Source organism: Rana temporaria, chromosome 6 (genome assembly GCF_905171775.1).
Source record: "Rana temporaria chromosome 6, aRanTem1.1, whole genome shotgun sequence".
Lineage (NCBI taxonomy): Eukaryota > Metazoa > Chordata > Amphibia > Anura > Ranidae > Rana > Rana temporaria.
In genome coordinates this window covers 46104060-46126577 of record NC_053494.1, presented here as the reverse complement: position 1 = coordinate 46126577, position 22518 = coordinate 46104060, and the positions used below count along the sequence as shown (strand labels likewise).

Sequence of the window (22518 nt, the reverse complement as noted above, 5' to 3'; positions counted from 1 at the left end):
TAGCCGATTCCCCTAGACACAACGAGCATGAAGCTAAGGGGAAAATAGAAAAAAAAAAACGAATTGGGTGAACTCCCGCTTTAACAAAGGGTTATTCAGGTTTGAGGAGTACAAATCCAAGATTATGAAATCACAAACTAGAGAAACTGGCCACGAATCATTTTCAGGTTCCCAGATAAAAATGTTGATAATTAATCGCATGAGTATAAATGTTGTGTAGTGATGCTATTAGCAGATTACTATAACATCCATTCACTATGACTGTTCTCACCTACTTCCTGACAAGGATTGACTTGCTATTGTATTTTACAATATGCATTTTATTATATTTCTTCTGGATTAATAGATCTAAGAAAAGCAATGGAAAGATGCCTCCAGGCCCTAAACCTCTTCCTTTTATTGGGAACCTCAATCTGATGGACCTGAAAAAGCCACATGAGTCACTAATGGAGGTAGATCTAGTTAATAATAATACATGATTTTTGTTTTACAATAAGGGCGCTTCTATCTATCTATCTATCTATCTATCTATCTATCTATCTATCTATCTATCTATCTATCTATCTATCTATCTATCTATCTATCTATCTATCTATCTATCTATCTATCTATCTATCTATCTATCTATCTATCTATCTATCTATCTATCTATCTATCCATCTTTCTCAAAAAGTGTATGTGTGAGTAAATGTGTGTGTCTGTATTACATATGCAGGTATTTTGCAATATAGTGTATATAGCAGATTAAATATGCCTCTGAGTTCTATGATTATAAAAATGTTATCCACTTTAAGACACAGGCATAGATGATACACCATATAAAAAGTTCATAGGCTGTGGGGTAGATCCACGTACAGCGGCGCATTATTGCGCCGGGCGTAGCGTATCTAAGATACACTACGCCGCCTTAACTTACCTTTTTTTTCCGAATCCTCAAAGAATTCGCGCCGTAAGTTACGGCGGCGTAGTGTATCTTTGGCGGCATAGTGTATCTTTGGCGGCGTAATGGCACGCCATTCAAATCTCTGTGATGAGGGCGTGTTTTATGTAAATACGTCGTGACGACGTAAACAACGTTTTTTTTTAACTGCGCATGCGTCGTCCGTGGGGGTATCCCAGTGCGCATGCTCGAAATTAACCCGGAACAAGCCAATGCTTCCGACGGTTACGTCATTCTACGCAAATCCCTATTCGCGAACGCGGGAACGACGGCCATACTCAACATTGAGTACGCCTCATAACAGTACTATAACTATACGCCGGAAAAAGCCGAACGCAAATGACGTAAAAAAATGCGCCGGCCGGACAAACGTTCGAGGATCGCCGTAACTAGCTAATTTGCATACTCGACGCGGAATTCGACGGAAACGCCACCTAGCGGCCGCCGAAAAATTTCGTCTTAGATCCGACGGTGTACTAAGACGTACGCCTGTCGGATCGACCCGAGATGCCGTCGTATCTTGTTTTGTGGATACAAAACAAAGATACGATGCGGGAAATTTTTAATTACGCCGGCGTATCAATAGATACGCCGGCGTAATTTTTTGGTGGATCTGCCCCTGTATCTCTGCACCCTGACCCTGTTTCCTGGCTCCAGCCACTTCTGTGTAAATGACACTCACAGATAGTGTCCACAAGTGCCTTTTTCTGACATTTTAAAATTATTGTTTGCTAGAAAATTACTTAAAACCCCAAACATTTTATATATTTTTTTTAGCAGAGACCCTAGAGAATAAAATGGCAATTGTTGCAATATTTTATGTCACACAGTATTCGCACAGTGGTCTTTCAAATGCAATTTTTTGGGAAAAAATACACTTTGATGAATAAAAAAAAAAATATAACAGTAAAGTTAGCCCAATTTTTTTGTATAATGTGAAAGATGATGTTACGCAGCGTAAATAGATACCTAACATGTCATGCATTTAAATTGCGCACACTCTACAGGTTACCAGTTTAGAGTTACAGAGGAGGTCTTAGGCTAGAATTATTGCTCTCGCTCTGTCGCGGCAATACCTCACATGTGTGGTTTACATTTGCGGTCACGACTTACATATGAGTTCACTTCTGCACGCGAGGGATGGGGTGCTTTTGTGCTTTTTATTTATTCTATTAAAAAAAAATACACTGTCCCTTTGAAAAACAATTCTGATCACTTTTATTGCTGTCAGAAGAAATGTATACATCCCTTGTGACAGTAATAAGCAGTGACAGGTACTCTTTATGGAGGGATCTCAGGTCTATAAGACCCCAAATCCCTCCTTTGCACTTAAAAGTATTCAAAACACCAAGTTTGGCTGGTTTGAATACTGTAACTTTTTCTTTAATTTGGCACCTTTAAGTCTTCTGTAAACCGGAAGTGATGTCATGACATTGCTTCTGGGTTACTAAATCCAAGACTCGACCAAAGCCGTTTCCAGCTTCCGTCGGGTCTCAGGCCAGCTGGCAGACATGCTGGTATGTCGCTCGGGCCTCCTGGTGGGACGGGAAAGCACGGGCGAGCCACGGAAGGCTGCAGGAGGGGGTCTTTCCCTCCCACTGCTTGGGATAACAGCTGAGCGGCTTCTTAGCCGCATCGATTGTTATCCCAAGAAAGGCAGCTGCAGGCATCACCCCATTCAAGCTGAGGCCGCATATTTGCGTATGGTCGGCGTGAAGGGGTTAACAACATTATTGATATATTGTATTTACTGTTTCATTCATATGTATATATATATATATTACTTTGTTATCTTAAAGCATAAGATAACCCGTGCTTCACTGTGGCGGCGTATCGATCGAGTGATCCTTTTTTATAAGGGAGACTCGATCGATGACGTCAGTCCTACAGCCATACCCCCCTACTGTTGTAAACACACACAAAGTGAACACTAACTCCTACAGCGCCCCCTGTGATTAACTCCCAAACTGCAACTGGCATTTTTACAATAAAGAATGCAATTAACATAAATGCATTTTTTGCTGTGAAAATGACAATGGTCCCAAAAATGTGTCAAAATTGTCCGAAGTGTCCGCCATAATGTCGCAGTCACGAAAAAAATCGCTGATCGCCGCCAATAGTAGTAAAAAAAATAATAATTAATAAAAATGCAATAAAACTATCCCCTATTTTGTAAACGCTATAAATTTTGCGCAAACCAATCGATAAACACTTATTGCAATTTTTTTTACCAAAAATAGGTAGAAGAATACGTATCGGCCTAAACTGAGGAAAAAAAAAATTTTTATATATGTTTTTGGGGGATATTTATGACAGCAAAAAGTAAAAAATATTGCATTTTTTTCAAAATTGTCGCTCTATTTTTGTTTATAGCGCAAAAAATAAAAACCGCAGAGGTGATCAAATACCACCAAAAGAAAGCACTATTTGTGGGGAAAAAAGGAAGCCAATTTTGTTTGGGAGCCACGTCGCACGACCGCGCAATTGTCTGTTAAAGCGACACAGTGCCGAATCGCAAAACCTGTCCTGGGCATTTAGCTGCAAAATGGTCCGGGGCTTAAGTGGCTAAGGAAAACGTTTATCCTAAAACTATTTTTTTTTGCTGTAACTGATTAAAAAGTGTTAGCTGGAGTTTGGCTTCAATTAGTTAGTGTATTGAAATCTGCTAATTTAAAATTGTCCCTCCCCCCAGACTGATGGTGCTGCTGTCCGCTGTTCCCCCTGTCTCCCTGTGCTCCTTCATCCAGAGTGGCATCCAGGGCTGGACTGGGACAGAAATTTGACTTCATCCAGACTGGCCCACTTTGACAGGTCTCTCCCATTAAGGCCTGGACAACTCCCGCACCCCCCCCCCCCCCCCCGGCCACCCAAGCCCCCTCTCCCCCTTCACTAACCACTAGCCGTTCTACTTTATTAGAGTAGAATGGCTGGTACTGGTACTCTTATAGGCAGTACCAGTGGGGAAGCTAGACATTATTTCACCCGGGAAAAATAATCAGTTTGGTGCCCCCCCTTATGGGACAAGATTAGGCAGAAGTGAGAAACTCCCAGACCATAGCTGTTGAGTCAGCTGTCTGTCCCCTCCACTGTGCTCCTTCTGGTCCCCACCCCATGCTCCTCTGTCATCCCCCTGCTCCTCTGGTCCTCCCCCTGCTTCTTTGTCCTCCCAGGTTAGTGCTGCGGAGAGGGAGAGGAGGTGAGCGCTGCGGGAAGGGAGAGACAGAGGAGCGGAGGGGGGCGGCGGTCTGCTGTCACTGAAGCTGGCCCACTGAGCCATCGGCCCACCGGGAAACTCCCTGTAGTCCCAATGGCCAGTCCATCCCTGGTGGCATCTCACTGTCGCAGTGTGAGGAGATCCGGTAACCAGAAAGTGTGAAAGGAGACATCTACACTGATAATCAGGGTGCTTATCATCGGTGTCCTAAATATCAGTGCAGCCCCAACAGGGTTCATCAGTACTGCCTATTAGTGCCAATGAGTGCCCATCAGTGCCATCTATCAGTGCCTGCTCACCAGTTCCACCTATCAGTGCTGTCTGTCAGTGCCCATTAGTGCAGCCTCATCAGCGCACATGAGCGAAGGAAAAAATGACCTGTTTGCAAAATTTTATAACAGAAACCAAGAATTGATTTTTTTCAAAATGTGGTCTTTTTTCTTTTGTTTAGTAAAAATAAATATCACCAAAAGAAAGTTATATTTGTGTGAAAAAAATGATAAAAATTTCATATGGGTACAGTCCTGCATGACTGCGCAATTGTCATTCAAAATGTGACAGTGCAGAAAGCTGAAAATTGGCCTGGGCAGGAATGAAGTAAAAAAGTGCCCAGTAGGCAAGTGGTTAATACCACATTAATTTATGACTAAGTTATCGCTAAACAAACAGGCTGTTGTCCATAAGAGTATACAGAGCTGACATCAAATTGTATTTTGTACTGTTGGCAAGCATGTAGTCAACTTGCTTGAACTCTGTTAAAATGTTATACCGCCACATTGTAGGAAGATGGAAACGTTTGCTTTAAAGTGATTGTAAAGTCTTATTTAAAAAAATAAAATAACAAACATGTTATACTTACCTGCTCTGTGCAGTTGGTTTTGCACAGAGCAGCCTGGATCCTCCTCTTCTCGGGTCCCTCTTCACTGCTCCTGGCCCCTCCCTCCTGTTGAGTGCCCCCACAGCAAGCAGCTTGCTATGGGCGCACCAAAGCCAAACTGCAGCTCCATTCAAGTATTGGGGGTTGCTGGGGAGGCTGCTACACACATTGTTTTTTATCTTAATGCATATAATGCATTAAAGCGGAGTTCCACCCACCCGCTTTAAGCACTCCTCGCCCCCTTACATGCCACATTTGGCATGTAATTTATTTTGGTGGAGGGGAGTGTTTACCTTATTTTTAGTGGGACTTCCTGTCCCACTTCCTGCTTCCTTTAAGGTGACTCCTCCTCTCGCCCTAGGCAGCCCCTCCCTGCCAGCGATCTTCTGGGACACAACACAGGTCCCAGAAGATCGGTTGGCCAATAGCAGAGCGCAGAATTTCAGACAACAAAACCGTGGATTTTTTTCCGACAGATGTTGGCTCAAACTTGTCTTGAATACACACAGTCACACAAATGTTGCTCAGAAATTCTGAAAGTCAAGAACGCGGTGACGTACAACACTACGACAAGCCGAGAAAAATTAAGTACAATGATTCCGAGCATGCATCAAATTGATTCCGAGCATGCGTAGAATTTTTGTGCGTCGGAATTGGATACACACGATCGGAATTTCCGACAAGAACTTTTATTGTCAGAAAAATTGAGAACCAGCTCTTAAACATTTGTTGTCGGAAATTCCGACAGCAAATGCCCGATGGAGCCTACACACGTTCGGAATATCCAACCAAAAGCTCACATCTAACATTTGTTGTCGGAAATTCCGATCGTGTGTACGCGGCATAAGAGTAAAAGTGGAAAAAGGTATTTTTTATCTACGTTATAGAAGTCATAATAATAAACCCAACGTAGTGCAGCAAGATATAATGCCTTACCCATGGGATCCCTCAGAATCGTAAAGCCGCCACTGCAGTGACACAACAAGTAAGTGTAGCCAGATAAGATGCCGAACTAGGGTGCCTATGTATGCACGTCCCGCCTGTAGTCAACCAATCGGCAGTGTGCCGAGGTGACGTCATCCAGACCATTTTGTCATTGTCTACAAAAAAAATTATATTTTTGTAGTTTTTGTGTTGTTGTACCTAAAAAGTCTAAGCTCTCTTTATCCAATTCTTTCCAATCTAAATGGCACGTGGCACCTTGTTTCTATGTAGTGTCCACAGTACCATCATGCAGAGTGTATTACTAATGTTCAGATAAAGGAACACCTGGGTAGCAGTGACCATAACATGAATTAATTTGATGTTAGCTGTAAGCAAAAATCACATACGGGAAAGATAAAAACACTTAATTTCAAGAGAGCACATTTTCCAAGGATGAGGGCTGATCTCCAAGACTTAGGCCCCGTACACACGATAGAATCCATCCGCAGATAAATCCCAGCAAATGGGTTTCTGCGGATAGATTCTATGGTGTGTACACGCCAGCGGATCTCTTTCCGCGGAGAAATCTCCTCTGGGATGGATTCCAGCAGATCGAATATTTGTTGTGCTGCACAACAAATCCATCTGCTGGAATCCATTCCAACGGATGGATCCGCTCGTCTGTACAGACTTACCGGATCCATCCGTCCAAAGGGATTCCCCGCACGCGTCGTAATGATTTGACGCATGCGTGGAATTCCTTATATGACAGCGTCGCGCCCGTCGCCGCGTCATAATCGCGGCGACGGCGCGACACGTCATCGCCAGAGGATTTCCGCGCGGATTTCAATGGGATGGTGTGTACACTCCATCCCATCGAAATCAGCGGATATCTTTGAGAGGATTTATCCGTGGAAACGGTCCGCTGGACCGTATTCACGGATAAATTCTCCCGTGTGTATGGGGCCTTAGACTGGGAGAGAATAATGGCATCAATGGGCACAGAACAGAAATGGGAATTCTTGTTTGTGAACTCACTGCAAAGTATATTCCCATGGCCAATAAGTTTAAAAGGCTAAAAATAAAACCAATGTGGCTCACGGCCAAAGTAAAAAAATATATAAACTATAAGAAAAGAGCTTTTAAAAAATAGGCATGGGGATCTCATGTCCAAAATGGGGGTGGTAGTGACACAGCCCCAAATGATCAACAATGGCTCAAAAGTGATATGGTCCAGAAATATTTAGACAGATTAAAGGTGGATAAAGCACCTGGACTAGATGACATACACCCACTGATCCTAAAATAATTGAGCTCTGTAATTTCAAAGCCATTGGGGCAGATCCACAGAGATCTGCACCGGCGCAGCGTATGGGAGATACGCTACGCCGCTGTAACTTACCTTTTAAAACTTTGAATCCACAAAGAATTTGCGCCGTAAGTTACGGCGGCGTAGTCTATCTTTCGTGGCGTAAGGGCGCCTAATTAAAATCAGCGAGTAGGGGGCGTGTTTCATTTAAATGAAGCGCGTCCCCGCGTCGAATGACCTGCGCATGCGCCGTCCCTAAATTTCCCGCCGTGCATTGCGCTAAATGACGTCGCAAGGACGTCATATTTTTTAACATAGACGTGAATTACGTCCATCCCGATTCACGGGATGGACGTCACGGGATGGACGTAATTCTAAATAAACGCGGGAACGACGGCCATACTTAACATGGCAGGTCTAACTATACACGACGAAATACCAGCTTTAACTATACGCCCGAAAAAGCCGACTAGAGACGACGTAAGAGAATGCGACGGCCGCGCGTACGTTCGTGGATCGTCGGAAATAGCTAATTTGCATACTCGACGCGGAAAACGACGAGAACTCCACCCAGCGGACGCCGAAGTATTGCATCTAAGATCCGAAGGCGTATGAAGCCATACGCCTGTCGAATCTAACCCAGATGCCATCGTATCTTGGTTTGAGGATTCAAACTAAAGATACGACGCAGGAAATTTGAAAGTACGCCGGCGTATCAGTAGATACGCCGGCGTACTCGCTCTGTGGATCTGCCCCATTGTATCTAATTTTTAGGGACTCATTAATGACAGCAATAGTACCACTGGATTGGCACAGGGCCAATGTGGTGCCTATATTTTAAAAGGGAACAAAGTCTTTACCAAGTAACTATAGACCTGTTAGTTTAACTTCTATAGTTGGGAAGATACTGGAGAGATTAATAAAAGACCACAAAGATGAGTTCTTGCTGGAAAAAAAAATATTTTAAGCAACAGACAGCATGGATTAATGAAAGACAGAAGTTGTCAGACAAACCTGATTTTGTTTTATGAAGAGGTAGGTAAAACCTTGGACAGAGGGGTGGCAGTGGACATGGTATACTTGGATTTTGCAAAAGCATTCGCTACAGTTCCGCACATGGCTAATGTGTAAGGTAAAGTCTCCAGTATTGGAAATATCAGTTTGTAGATGGATAGAAAACTGGCTAAAAGACAGAATTCAGAGAGTAGTGGTTAATGATTCTTACTCTGAATGGTCTAAGGTTATCAGTGGTGTACCCCAAGGTTCAGTATTGGGACCCTACTTTTTAATATCTTTATAAATGATATTGGGTCTGGGATCAAAAGTAAAATTTCTATCTTTGCAGATGACACCAAGCTATGCAGTGGAATAACGTCCTTACAGGATTTCTCCAATTTACAAGCCAACATCAATGCTCTCTCTAATTGGGCGACTATGTGGCAGATGAGGTTTAATGTTGATAAATGTAAAGTTATGCACTTGGGGACTAAGAATATGCATGCGTTATACATACTGGCTTTCTAAGGCTGTAAATTTTTGATTTCACTCCTCAATACTTATCACATTTTTTTTTACACAAAGTTGTCACTAAATGATATATTGCTCACACATGCTATGGGTATATGTGTAATTACACCCCAAAATACATTCTGCTGCTTCTCCTGAATACAGGGATACCACATGTGTGGGACTTTTTGGCAGTCTAACCCGTGGGACAGGAGAGACCAAAAAAGCATGGAAGATGGCAAGAGGGACATTCCCTCCTGCTGCTTCTAAAAGCAATCTAGCCACTAGGATTGGTTTTACATGAAAGCCGGCTACTGGCTGAAAAGAACGATACCAAGATGATACCTAAACCTGCAGGCATCATTCTGGTATAACCACTCAAAGTCCAGCAACATACCAATACGTTGCTGGTTGTTGTTGTTGTGCATATATTGTAATGTTCTTTTTTTTCATGCAGCCCATGGGCTGAATGAAAAAAGAGATTGATCGGTGGGTATGCCCACCCACTTCTTATGATGGCCATACATGCACCATTTTTTTAACTGTGGTGGTGACATCACCTCCTACATTGCTGGATTCGCTGATTTACATATCGTGACAGCAAACGCTGTTGCTGTCAAGATGAATAAATCAGTGCTGTAGTTGAATGGCATACCTGAAAAGCAAACAATGGTAACAATAAAACATTAACTCAATAAAACAACAACAATCTGTGCCAAAAAAAGAGTAAAAAATATATGCCGAAGCATGGGGGCAATCCGCCCCTAATATTAGGGGCAAATAGCCCCTCCACCCCTGCCCCCATGCTTTGGCATATATGCTCTTTTTGTTTAACTGTGGTGGTGAAATCACCTCCTACAGCGCTGGAGTCACAACTTTATGTATTGTGAGAGCAAACCCTGTTGCTGTCAGAATAAATAAACCTGTGCTGCAGCTGAATGGCGTACCTGCAAAGCAAAGAATGGTTAACAATACAACAAAGTAACATTACAGTATAACAGTAAGACATACCATACTGTGTTGTGTGTTAAATGCTTTTCTTCTGCTATGTACATGTTTCGGGTTTAGTCAGTTGAAAAGTGCTTAGGTGTGAAAGCTATTTGCTACAATGTAGGTTTATTGCACTGTGCCCTTGGTTGACCTGTTGAACTGGTGGTTCCTGAGAAGGAAGGGTAAGGTTCTGCTGGTTAGGTTTTCCTGCTCTTTTCAGGAAGGTTACCACCCCTACAGGTCATACCATATATATAGGAGCTCATTAGTGCCCTTAGAGGTCAGTTAGGGGAATGGCTGCCAAAATGTTGCCATTATGCTGATGGTCTGCGCCACGCCTTGGGGGAAGCCCAGTCGGGGTTCCTAATATGTCTGGAGGCTGTGGATTTATATGGACTTGTGCTACCTTAAGCTGGACCCTGTTATGGATTATTGCTCCCTCTTGTGGATTTACTGCCAAAAATGGACACCTTCCTTGATAGGTATTCTTACTGGAAATATGACTACCCCATGGGACACTATTCAGGGGCGCTGAAGAAACTTTGTACAGGAAAGTGTGTGAAAGATGTCTGAGAACTGTTTGTGTTACCTCCAATTACCTCAGTAAAAGATCTTTATGATTCATCTAAATTGCCTGATCCGAAGTCTCTTAAGGGGTGTATGTAAAGCATACCAAAAGAACAGAGTTTACAACAGGGGATTGAAGAAGTTAAAGAAGATACAGTACAGAGGTCTAACTATCAGTGTGCTGTCCTAAGTAGGCTATGCTGCTGTTGCTAATGGCTACCATATTTGTGTCAATTACTGAAGCAACCAACCAGCCAGGAAATGCGTGACATGGCGGGGGTGAGATATACTCTAGTAGTGAAGGGGTGTGATGTTTGGCCCCCTTACTAGTGACTGGTTCCCCACATACTGGGCCTGATCTTATGACACAGAGTGCTTAGGGACCTACCCTGGAGTCACGAAAGAAGATGTATTGGGGCCCTGGATGAAGAAACAAGTATAAAGTTATGGAGTAGTGCATTTTCTGTATCCATTAGTAACATACGGTAACACTAGGAGTGAGGTGACAAGACTGCTAAGTGGGTGGAGACTGGTACATGCACCGCTATACCAGCTAAGAAATGTTGCACACTTGGGTAGAGGTGTCGTTTAACAGAAATTGGGTCTGAAGTGCACTAGTGTCAACAGTATGAGAATTATGGCCATGGATTACATTAATGTAAAAAACCTTCTGCACTGCAGCACCCCCCACTTTTTCTTACCTGAGCCCAATCCAGTGGCATGCACAAGAGCAGCAGCTCTCACCCCTGTCTCCCTCCTCATTGGGCAGATTGATGGCAGCGGGAGCAATTGGCTCCACTGCTGTCAATCAAACGCTGTGATGTGGGGGCGGGGGCCAATCTGCCCACTCTGTGTCAATAGGCGCAGACAGGGTGGCTCAGGAGCAAGCATGCACCCGCCAAAGAGTAGGGGCCTGGAGCACCAGCGTGGGACCAAAGAAGGAGAGGATCAGGGCTGCTCTGTGAAAACGCATTGCACAGAGCAGGTTAGTATAGACATGTTTGTTAATTTTTTTAAATGTATTTATTAAAATAAGGTTTAGCCCCAGTTCACACTATTGCAATGCGGGAACCAGCACAATTTCAGCTCCCGCATCTCATCCTTCCCACAGGCAGGTTACACTGCCCTTTGCAAACCGCTGCGGGTGTCAATACAAAGTTAATGACACCCCCAGATCGGTTCGCAGATCGCAGTGTGAACTGTGAATTCGGACAGGAATTGGATCGCATGGGTGTGATTCCAGTGCGGGAAAAAAATGTCCCTGAAGCATTTTGGTACACATGTGATCTGCACAGCAGTGTGGTGTGAATCAGATGCGATCTCTGTGTTTGCAATAGTGTAAACCCAGGCACAAGAACACTTTAAAGCCATCACAATGCAACATTTCAGCCCCTGGGCTTAATGTCAAGGCCTCCCGGGGCGACTGGGACTCGAGGGAGCCCTTGAATCCATGTACTATTTTAAAACTGCACTGGGACAAATAGCTGCTGCCTTATTTAAAACAACACAATGCACATTGACAAGTGAAGCACAATTGGTGTGCCATGTTTGAGGGAAAAAATTCTAGTTTTTGTGGAAGAATACTATGATAGTCGGGAAAGAGGTAAGCCTCGTACACACAACCGAGGAACTCGACGGGCGAAACATCGTTTTCCTCGTCGAGTTCCTTGTTAGGCTGTCGAGGAACTCGACAAGGCAAGTTTCTCCATTCCCGTCGAGGAAATAGAGAACTTGCTCTCTTTTTGGCTCGTCGAGTTTTTCGACAGTTTCCTCAACGAAAATGTACACACGACCGGTTTCCTCGGCAAAAAAATATCTCCCAGCAAGTTTCTTGCTGGTTTTTGCCGAGAAACTCGGTCGTGTGTACGAGGCCGTAGAGTTAGGCCTTGTACACACGGTCGGACTGTCCGATGAGAACGGTCCGCCGGACCGTTTTCATCGGACATGTCCGCTGCCGGATTTTGATCTGATGGCTGTACACACCATCAGACCAAATTCCCTGCGGACAGCGAACGCGGTGACGTGGCCGTGCCGCGACGATGACGTGGCGACGTGCGCGACCCTGGAAGGTCAATGCTTCCACGCATGTGTCGAATCACTTCGACGCATGCAGGGGATTCCGGCCCAGCGGACATGTTCGATGAGTCGTACTGACCATCGGACATGTCCGACGGACATGTTTCTTAGCATGCTAAGAAACATTGGTCAGCTGGAAACCTGTCCGCTAGGCCGGGAATCCGGTCCGGTCGGCCGTACAGACGACCGAACATGTCCGTGTTTCAGCAAACATGTTCGGTCGTATGTACGAGGCCTTATGTGTCCAATTTACATTAAACTAAAAATTGCTATTGTATTGCAGCTTCATGAAAAGTATGGCGAAATCTTCACTATACATTTTGGACCCAGGAAGACTGTGGTGATTGCTGGATACAGTGCTGTGAAGGATGCCCTTGTCAACCAAGCTGATGATTTTGGAAATAGAGCAGAAACTCCGCTCTTCCAACTAATAAGTAAAGAAAAAGGTAAGTAAGTTATCATTTTCTGTATGGAATATCCTTTTTCTTGACCTGATTTATGCACACATTAGGTTGCTTTTGACCTAATCCAGCAATATTTAGAACATGTATGGGCCAATGATATCTTAAGCCACAAGTTTTAAACTCAGTTGGCCAGTGTGGTGATTTTTGCACAATTTCGAATCCAAATCAGTTCTTATGTTGTCCACAATTTTGAAGTTCAAACTTTACATGCACAAGGTTTGAGTGTGCACGCCTGCCCTAACACAGCAATGGTAACAGCAAACTTTATTCTTTATTTACCCAGCCAACTGGATTTCCCCATTGCATGATAAATGATGTTTATCAAGAGTGTCCAACTGTGTCCACAATTTATGCCCACCTCTGGCATTCATAGAGACAGTAATTACAGCTTCTATGTATGAAATAGGCTCTTTGAATGGAGGGGGCAGACCTTTCAATCATCATCTGCTCATCCTCCATTCATAGATCACGTTTCATTTATAGACTGAGGCCGGGATTCAGAAAGGACTTACGATGGCGTATCTCCAGATACGCCGTCGTAAGTCCAAATGAGCGCCGTCGTATCTATGCGCTTATTCAGAAAGGCAGTTAAGCCTAAATTTGGCCAAGATACGACCGACGTAAGTCTCTTACGCCGTCGTATCTTGGGTGCATATTTACGCTGGCCGCAAGGGGCGCTTTTGTAGATTTACGCATCGAATATGCAAATGACCTAGATACGTCGATTCGCGAACGTACTTGCGCCCGTCGGATTTAGCTACGCCGTTTACGTAAGGCTTACGTCCGGCGTAAGTTTACCACTCATAAAGCAGGGGTAAGTCATGTTAAGGTATGGACGTCGGAAACGTCGGAACAGCGTCGTATTTTACGTTGTTTGCGTAAGTCGTACGTGAATGGGGCTGGGCGTAAGTTATGTTCACGTCGAAAGCATTGAGCCGACGTATCTTAGGGAGTATTTGCGACGTGATTCTGAGCATGCGCCGTTCGATCGGCCATGCATTTACATGGGGTCACGATTCATTACAATACAACACGCCCACTGCCTTGCTACTTTGAATTACGCGGGCTTACACCGGCCCATTTACGCTACGCTGGCGTACATATGGGAGCAAGTGCTTTATGAACACAGTACTTGCCTCTCTACGTGACGTCGGAGTAGCGCATATGAGATGCGCTACGCCCGCTCAAAGATACGCCAATGTATCTGAATCCCGGCCTCAGGCTTTAAATAAAGGCCACGTGTATGATAAAAAAAAAACACTTGCTTACATGGTATTATGTGTATTTCAGGCATTGTGCTTAGTAATGGAGAACTTTGGAAAGCCATTAGGAGGTTCACACTCTCAACTCTTCGAGACTTTGGAATGGGAAAGAAAACAATAGAAGCCAGGATACAAGATGAGTTAATTCCTCTTATAGAAAATTTCAAGTCGCACAATGGTAACACCTTCAATTAAACAGAAACTTTTCAAAAAGTATGCCTATTACATGGGGAGATGGCAATTCTTAGATGGGAGCTGAGCTGTGAAAAGCTGTGATACAAAAGACAAGCAGAGGGCAAAGGTGTAATCCCAAGTATGGCCTCCCTGCAGCTGATTATGTTCCCAATACTGATGTACCATTTCTTGTCCTCTGCGCCGGACTTACCATTGGACTTGATTGGGCTCAAGCCCATAAGCCCCACCCAATAGGGGGCCCGCCTGTTTACATAACATTTTTGTCAATAATATGCCAGTCATTTAATTTTTCATTTAAAGTGTGTTGATTGGTCTAGCATTTTTACCTGTTCTAGGGACACTGATCATTTTTGTCCTCCGTCCAAGTAGACAAACTGTCTTTCTTTTATTATTACTAGGGTTGTCCCGATACCACTTTTTTTTAGGACGGAGTACAAGTACCTTTTTTTCATGTACTCGCCGATACCAGCATACTATAGACCTAACCAAACATAAATTTTCAAGACACAACATTGTTTCAGATTAAATTAATGCAGAGTTTTCTTTTCCCTTTCTTTAACATGTTCCAGAGAAGCCATTTGACACAGACATCATAATGAACTGCGCGGTGTCTAATGTTATCTGCTCTATCATTTTTGGACAAAGGTTTGAATACCAAGACACAGAGTTTAAAAAACTTATTCGAATAGTCGGTGAAAATGAGAAACTGCTTGGTTCACCTAAGATGGTGGTAAGCATCGCATTTTAATATTTTATGGTCATTAGCTTAAACCTATTATTACAAATGTTAACATAAACAAAGGCCATAAAAATTATTGGCCCCTTTGGAAGTTTTCATGTTTTACGATTATAGAACACTGAATCATTGTGAAATAGTGTCTTCTCATGTCAAGGTGACTGTATATCTGTGAAAAAATATTGATTTTCTTCATTTTGGTCTGTTAAAAAAAACAGTGAAAGCATTTGCAAAAAAAAAAAAAAAAGTTTGTCAGCTGGCAACTTCCTGTTTTCTCTGCCTGTGCTGCACTCATCAGTTATATTGCTCCCAGCACTACAGAGCACCCCCACAATGCTATGGAGACAATGAGTGTGTGTGTGAGTGGGGGGGGGGGGGTTAAATGTGTCCAAGGGTAACAACACTTTCCATAGATACAATATTATATTCACAACCCTTGCAGCTCTTCCCACAATTGTGTGCTAAATGCACTTAGATGTTAAATTTCAAGGTTACCACTAGTGTTGCTCATCTTCCTTTAAAAAAGTAATTAGTTACAGTTACAAATTACTTGTCCGAAAAAGTAACTGAGTTAGTGACTCAGTTACTACATTGGCAAAGTAATTAGTTACTCAGCAAAGTAACTGACTTTTTTTTTTATATTCTACAATAATCTATAATTTATTGTATCAACGATAAAATGTACCTTAAGGTACAATATATAAAAATAAAGTATGTTCCCAGAAGCATAATACCCTGCGTATAACCTCACAGCATCCCATATAGATCAATAGCTTTTTCTAGCATAACAAATATAACTCCAACTATCAATAAAAATAATCTTCCCATATCAGCACACTTCAAAATAGCACCATCCCACCAAGCCACAGGAGCTTCCCCAACATGTATGTCCATCTAAGAATGGGGGTGGTAGCAAACTAGTGGATAAGTAAATAAGTAGAAAAAAGTAAAAAGAAGGGAAAACGAATGGCTAAACTAATATAATGCGATATAAAACTAATAGACAATAGACTATACTACAATGTGGGCTGTTTAATAGCAACCAAAGAAATCAGTAATGTATGCAGCGGTGTCCCCTGATACTAACAACTCCATAGATGCCCGTACATAGAAGAGCGGGTGTCAGACAGTAGATGAAATCATCCACTAGGCATAAAGAGGCTGGGGCTGAACTTACAGTTAGGGCGTGATGGTGGGGTCAGAAAAAAAACACGGGTCCCCGCTCCTCCAATCGGGACGCTTGCCAGTGGAAAGGTGACATCCCCAGGTGTGCCGCAGTGGCTTTACTGCCGCCTATCAAAGCGCGGTGCATCACGGTGGTACAGCGTCTCTAGAAGATGTGAGGGCGATGGAATGGAGCCCAAACAGATACGTCTGCGCTCCAAATGATGGCGCGCCGGGTGGCAGCGTCATCAGTGATGGCCCGCTTGCCTGGCGTGCTGTTGGAGATACGTCAGGCGGCACGCTACAGGAAAGAAAGAGTACAGGGACTCGGTCGCCGCCAAACCCTGGGAGGAGGGTAAACCAAAAAAAAAAGCACATGACCCGCCGTGACCCTATCACAGGCCAGCTCAGGCCTGTGGCCACCCAGTCTGCTGCCATCTAGTGGCAGTAGAAGTAATTGCGGTAACGCCGCCCAAGTAATGGGAACGGCGTTGCCGAGAGGGTAAAAGTAATCTGGTAGATTACTCGTTACCCTCAGGAGGCCCATCGTTACTTACAACACTGGTTACCACAATGGATAAGCACTAGGTGTCGATATATGCCTCTAAACATCCAGCTTCACGTAAACATCAACCGCAAACCAAAAAAAGGGTTATGATACCAAATGAAATAATACAAATATGCATGCTTCTACTTTTCAGAGGTGCGATATTGTTCGATGTACAATCCTTGTTTTATTGATTGCATGTAATATTCTAATTTTCTGAGATTGTGGATTTGGGGTTTTCATGAGCTGTAAGCCATAATCATCACAATTATGACAAATCACGGCCTGAACTATCTTGCTTTGCATGTAATGAGTCTATCTCATAGATTAGATTCACCTTTTAAGTTGCATTAGTGAAATAAATGAACTTTTGCACAATATTCTAATTTTCCGAGTATCACCTGTATACATTGCCTTCTTTTGCAGTTAAAAAAAAAACAAAAGAGTGTTTGAAAGTCATGGGGACAAGGCCAGGATGCCACGTAGGGTGCTAGATGTGATTCAACATTATTATGTACATAGACCAATGTTATAAGTATTACTGGTTTGTCTCCACAGATGTTTAACTTTTTTCCTCGAATCTCATACTTTCTTGGAGCACACAAACAGTTTATGCAGAATTTTGAAGATGTCAAAGCGTTTATTTTAAAGCGCATAAAACAACAGAGACAAGTGTTTGATACAAATGCAATTTCTGGATATATAGATGCATATCTTTTGAAACAAGAACAGGTATATGTTTTTCTAATATAATGTGCTGGATTTTTTAAACAAACCTTGTGTGATTTTTGTGGTTTCCTTTACATTTATGAGAGTTTATTGGCACTCAGCGACAGGGCAAGTAAATCATTCCAAATGTTGTTCTTCACATCCTCCAGTTTCTGTAGGGCTAATGCGATGTCTAATGTGAAGTCTATTACATGATAGTCTGTTTCTGACAGATCCATTTAATGGCTCATTCACACATCTGCAAGATTGCGTTTAAGGGTGATTATCTGTCTCCAGAACCGGTAATCACTGTCTCTGCGATTATATCCAAACATCAGCAGACAGCTGAGACCGTGTTTGGGCCTATCATAGCTTGGTCCAGCGGCTCTAACTGTCTGCATCCACCTGTACATCCAGGATTGCTGCCATGGCTGGGATTTTTACAATGTAAATGAGGCTTAAAGGGGTTGTAAAGGAAACATTTTTTTTTTCATAATAAGCATCCTTTACCTGCAGACATTCCTCTTTTCACTTCCTCATTTTTCGTTTTTGCTCAGAAGTTGCTCTATTTCTTCTCTGTTCTGTTCACTTCCTGCTTGTCGGATTTTACTGACCACCGTGAAGGGAGGCTTTACTGCGGTGGTCAGTAACGTGCTCGCCCCCTCCTGGGAACTACATCTGTGTGGCAGGACGCTCTCTACGTGTTAGAGACTTCAAGGAGGTGTGAATTACTGGGCGTGCCGCAATGCATACTGGGAAATGTAGTTCTTACATGAACGAGCGATGCAAACCAGGAGGTGAATGAGGGAACAGAAACTAGAACGCCGGAGGTGATATAGATGAAGGAATTTAATAGGTATTTACTTGTTTTTTAACAGAATAATTACACTATTCTGTCTGTCTACCTTGCAGACATTAATTTTAGGCAAAAAAAATTTTCCTTTACAACTCCTTTAATAGTGTTGTTCATTTTTTAACGTGGCAGACTCTCTCTTGTTTGGAAGACTCTACCATGGCAGCCTCTCTCTCTCTAGAAAGACCTCTTTGACAGTATGTCAGTCCCTCTCATTCTTACCTGGCATCTCTTCCATGACAGTCTCTCTCCTAAAGTGCAGATTCATATTCTCCCTCTCCAAATATTTTCATGTATGCTCACAAGCGCACATAACCCCACCCTCTGTATTTTATCACCTGTAGAACTAAAGGCATATTTTGTTTTAGTTTGGATATAGTAAGAGCCGGTTCACACTGGGGCGGCACGACTTCGGGGGCGACTCGGCAAGTCATCCTGAAGACGACTTCAGAGGCGATTAGCAAAATGACTTCTGTATAGAAGTCAATGCAAATCGCCCCGAGTCTCCCCTCGAAGTCGTACAAGAACCTTTTTCTAAGTCGGAGTGACTTGCGTCGCTCCGATTAGAACGGTTCTGGTGAATAGAATGGGACGCGACTTGTCAGGCGGCTGAGTCGCCTGACGAGTCGCCCCAGTGTGAACCGGCTCTTAGGGAGGGTTATAAACCCTGTCTGTTTTTTTGCCATATTTGTTCCATTTTGAAGATTTTACTTCATGTCACAAATGTCACTTCATGTGCCAAAACAGGAAGTAACAGGTAGGGGTGCGCATCTTCACTGGTCTCACGATTAGATTACGATTATCTGGTAAGCGATTCGATTCGATTCAGTGACGCATCACAATGCATCACGATTACCGACAAGCTCCCACTTCCGCTTGGGCCGCCTAGGCACCCATTCCTCCCTGCGATCTTCTGGGACACATCACAGGTCCCAGAAGATTGCCCAGCTATGCAGGACAGCGCAGTGAGACATGCGCACCCCGACTGTGAAGCTGCAAGATGTCACAGCCAGATCTCTACAGTAGTATTGCCAGCACCGTGGACAGGCGGGGGAGAGAATGGAGGGTTCGGGTGGCCACGTCGCTGGATAATGGGACAGGGGAGTGTCTTTCTGCGCACACTTGTGGAATGGCGACAAACTACGGTACCTAGAACTAAAGGCAGATTTTGTCGCTGGATTGTGTCCCACAATCCAGCGACGTGGCCAACCGAACCCTTCATTCTCTCCCCCGCCTAAAAATCAGACGCTTTAAAAAAAAAATAACGGTTACCAGGTTAGAGTTACAGAGGAGGTCTAGTGCTAGAATTATTTCTCTCGCTCTGACGATCATGATTTAAACACCATTTACATATGCGGGCGCAGAATGAGTATGTGTTTTCTTTGCTCCGCAAGCTCGCGGGGACAGGGGCGCTTTAAAAAAAATGTTTTTATTTCTTTTACTTATTTTTTTTACATTGTGTTTTATTTAAAAAAATGTTTGATCACTTTTATTGCTGTCTCAAGGAATGTAAATATCAAATCCCTCCTTTGCACCTCAAAGTATTCAGACCGCCAAAAACTGCGATTCTGAATATTGTCATTTTTTTTAAACTGGCACCATTGGCAGCCGAGTAAAGCGGAAGCGACGTCGTGACGTCGCTTCCGTGTTTACATACAGACGGGAACAAAGCCGACGCTTCGTTCCAGTCTGTCTCTAGCCGCTGGAAATAGCGGCTCGTGGATCGGGTCTCTCGGTGGGATGGGAGGCCCAGTCAGAGTGGCGGAAGGGGAGGGGGGATGTCCCCTCCCGCTGCTCCAGGATAACAACCGAGTGGCTTTTAGCCACATCGGTTGTTTTCACTGGAAAGCCGACTGCCCGCTCTAAAAACGGTACCGGGATGATGCTTGCAGCTGCGGGCATTATCCCGGTAATCGATTTTTTTCCGGTTGCATGCATCGGAATCGCATCGGGGACACCAGAATCGCGATGCACCGATTAATTTTAGCACCCCTAGTAACAGAAAATCTATCCAAAGTGAGGGAATTTTTGTTTGTCACCAGGGTCACCAGAACGAGCGTACCCATTGGAAGATTTTAATATGGTTTAGAGGTTTTATTGTTAGGTTGGCCACATCCCTATATTGCAGTCTTTACCAAGAATTATAATTCCCCCATGGGGTGGGACTTTAAAGGCTCAAGAAAGTATTTGTTTTTCTTATAAAAATTTATACATTTTATTAAAGATACAGTAAAATTGGGTACACAGTACAATATTTAAAATTCCATATATTGTTTCCAACATGTTTCAAAGTCAACTGGTTTCTTCTTCAGGGACAACTTTGCGAATATTATGGTATGATCTATGGTAAGGATCACAGCATATTAGCATACATATAAGATGACATCATCAGAGAAATGCAAGATATATACAGTATATTGTACAGTAAAACCTTGGTTTAAGAGTAACTTGGTTTGAGAGCGTTTTGCAAGACAAGCAAAATGTTTTAATACATTTTGCCTTGATAAACAAGCGATGTCTTGATATAAGAGTAGCGTCATGTCACAACTGAGTATAAAAAAGAAGAGAGGAGCCTCTAAGTGTAGCAATATGGTTACATTTAATGAAGGTATAACATTTAGCAACTTATTGCTACACTTAGAGGTGCCACTCTTCTCTTTTATACCCTGTAAAAAAATGCTTTGATAAGTGCTTTGGATTACAAGCATGTTTCTGGAACGAATTATGCTCACAAACCAAGGTTTTACTGTACTTAGAAAGTAGTGTTAAACAAGTGAAAATGAAAAGCAATCATATAAAAACATGTGAAACCACACATTTGCCACTGTCCTCATAGACCAACTGCCACTCCCCAAGCCAGTATGGATATGTAGGTGGGGAGGGAGAAAAGGGGAGTTCCTCGGCCAGAGCAGGCCTATCAGATGTACACTGAAACCACCTAGCACTGACATAAAGGGAGAAGGATTAAGAAATATATAAGAAAAACAAATAAAGTATTTCAAATATGTCAGAAAAGTATGTCTATAAGGATCACATACCTCAGATTGAAGCATAAAGCGCCCAAGTAGGTTTTTTGAAAAGGGGGAAGTAGCTTTTGTAGGTAAGTGTTATATATACATTGAAAAAGGTATCTGTAAATGGATGAATAATTATATGGCAGCAGACTGAGTTGCAATCGTTTAATATTTTAGTCAAAAACAAAGCCGCTAACACTGCAATACAGATAGTAAGGAGCAAGAAAGTCTGTCTCTGCAATAGACAGGGACCCCATTGCATTTCATATACAAGACCAGTATAGGTGTGTCATATCTTACATCCATCGTATTCCATCAGTTCCAGTCTCCCCTTCTAGGTCAGAGGTAGTCTGTTGGAGAGAAGCAAGGTCTTCTCTAAAATAGTGTTCTGCTCAGTCAGCGAAAGCATCAAAGTCCCATTTGGTTGGTAGGTATTTCAGAAGTTTTCAGAGCTCTGCAGGAAGGTAAGCGCATTGACTGGTACAGAACTGCCAGCTGTGTCAGGCTTACACAATTCTGGGGGTCCTCCTCATCAGAATAGTGGTGGACGTCTGGTTTGGAGGCCTCTCTCCTATGTTCCCAGGATTGCTTCTGCTTGGGCATGTGTCTTGAGGCATTACTATAGTCAATGCTGTATCCTGGCCTAGGCAGGGGGGCAGCACGAACTGCTTACGGTATGCAGGCGGTCGGCATTACGCAACTATGGGGGGGGGGGGGCGCTTCTAATTTTGACTGTCCTATCATCCTGGACCACAAACCTTCCTCACTGTGCTATATGTTCTCTGCTGCACCATTGGCATGGTTAAATCTTCTTAGTCCTCTCCATAAAATTAACAGAAATGTGTGCTTAAAGTAGAACCACTGTATAGGCAACACGTTGTTTTCCATTTTGGATAGAGTAAGGGAGGGTTATAGCCCCTGCCAGTTTATTTTTTACAATCCCTGTCCCATTGCAGAGATTTCTCTTCACTTCCTGCCCCATAGCCAAACTGGAAGTGAGAGGAAATCTATGCAAATTAAGGAAATCCATTCCCCCCCCCCAGGCCCTCAGAACTAGTGTCCCCACTCAAAAATTTCAGGGCGGATCTTAAACAGCAAGGGGTGTGGCTTTGGCAGGAAAGGGTGGGTCATATTTAAATTAGGGGGTGCATGAGTTTAGTCAGGCCTAGGGC

At 43.3% G+C, this 22518-nt stretch overlaps 1 protein-coding gene across 1 annotated transcript in view; it reads left to right on the top strand.

Moving 5' to 3' along the window:
* The first annotated feature begins 226 nt into the window (after nt 1-226).
* Nucleotides 227-22518, top strand: part of LOC120943450 (cytochrome P450 2K1-like) — a 37429-nt gene continuing 15137 nt past the window's right edge. The window contains exons 1-5 of the mRNA XM_040356755.1: nt 227-452; nt 12687-12849; nt 14158-14307; nt 14894-15054; nt 17330-17503. Coding sequence (XP_040212689.1) covers nt 258-452; nt 12687-12849; nt 14158-14307; nt 14894-15054; nt 17330-17503 — 843 coding nt within the window. The 5' untranslated portion in view covers nt 227-257. The remainder of the gene's footprint in view (nt 453-12686; nt 12850-14157; nt 14308-14893; nt 15055-17329; nt 17504-22518) is intronic.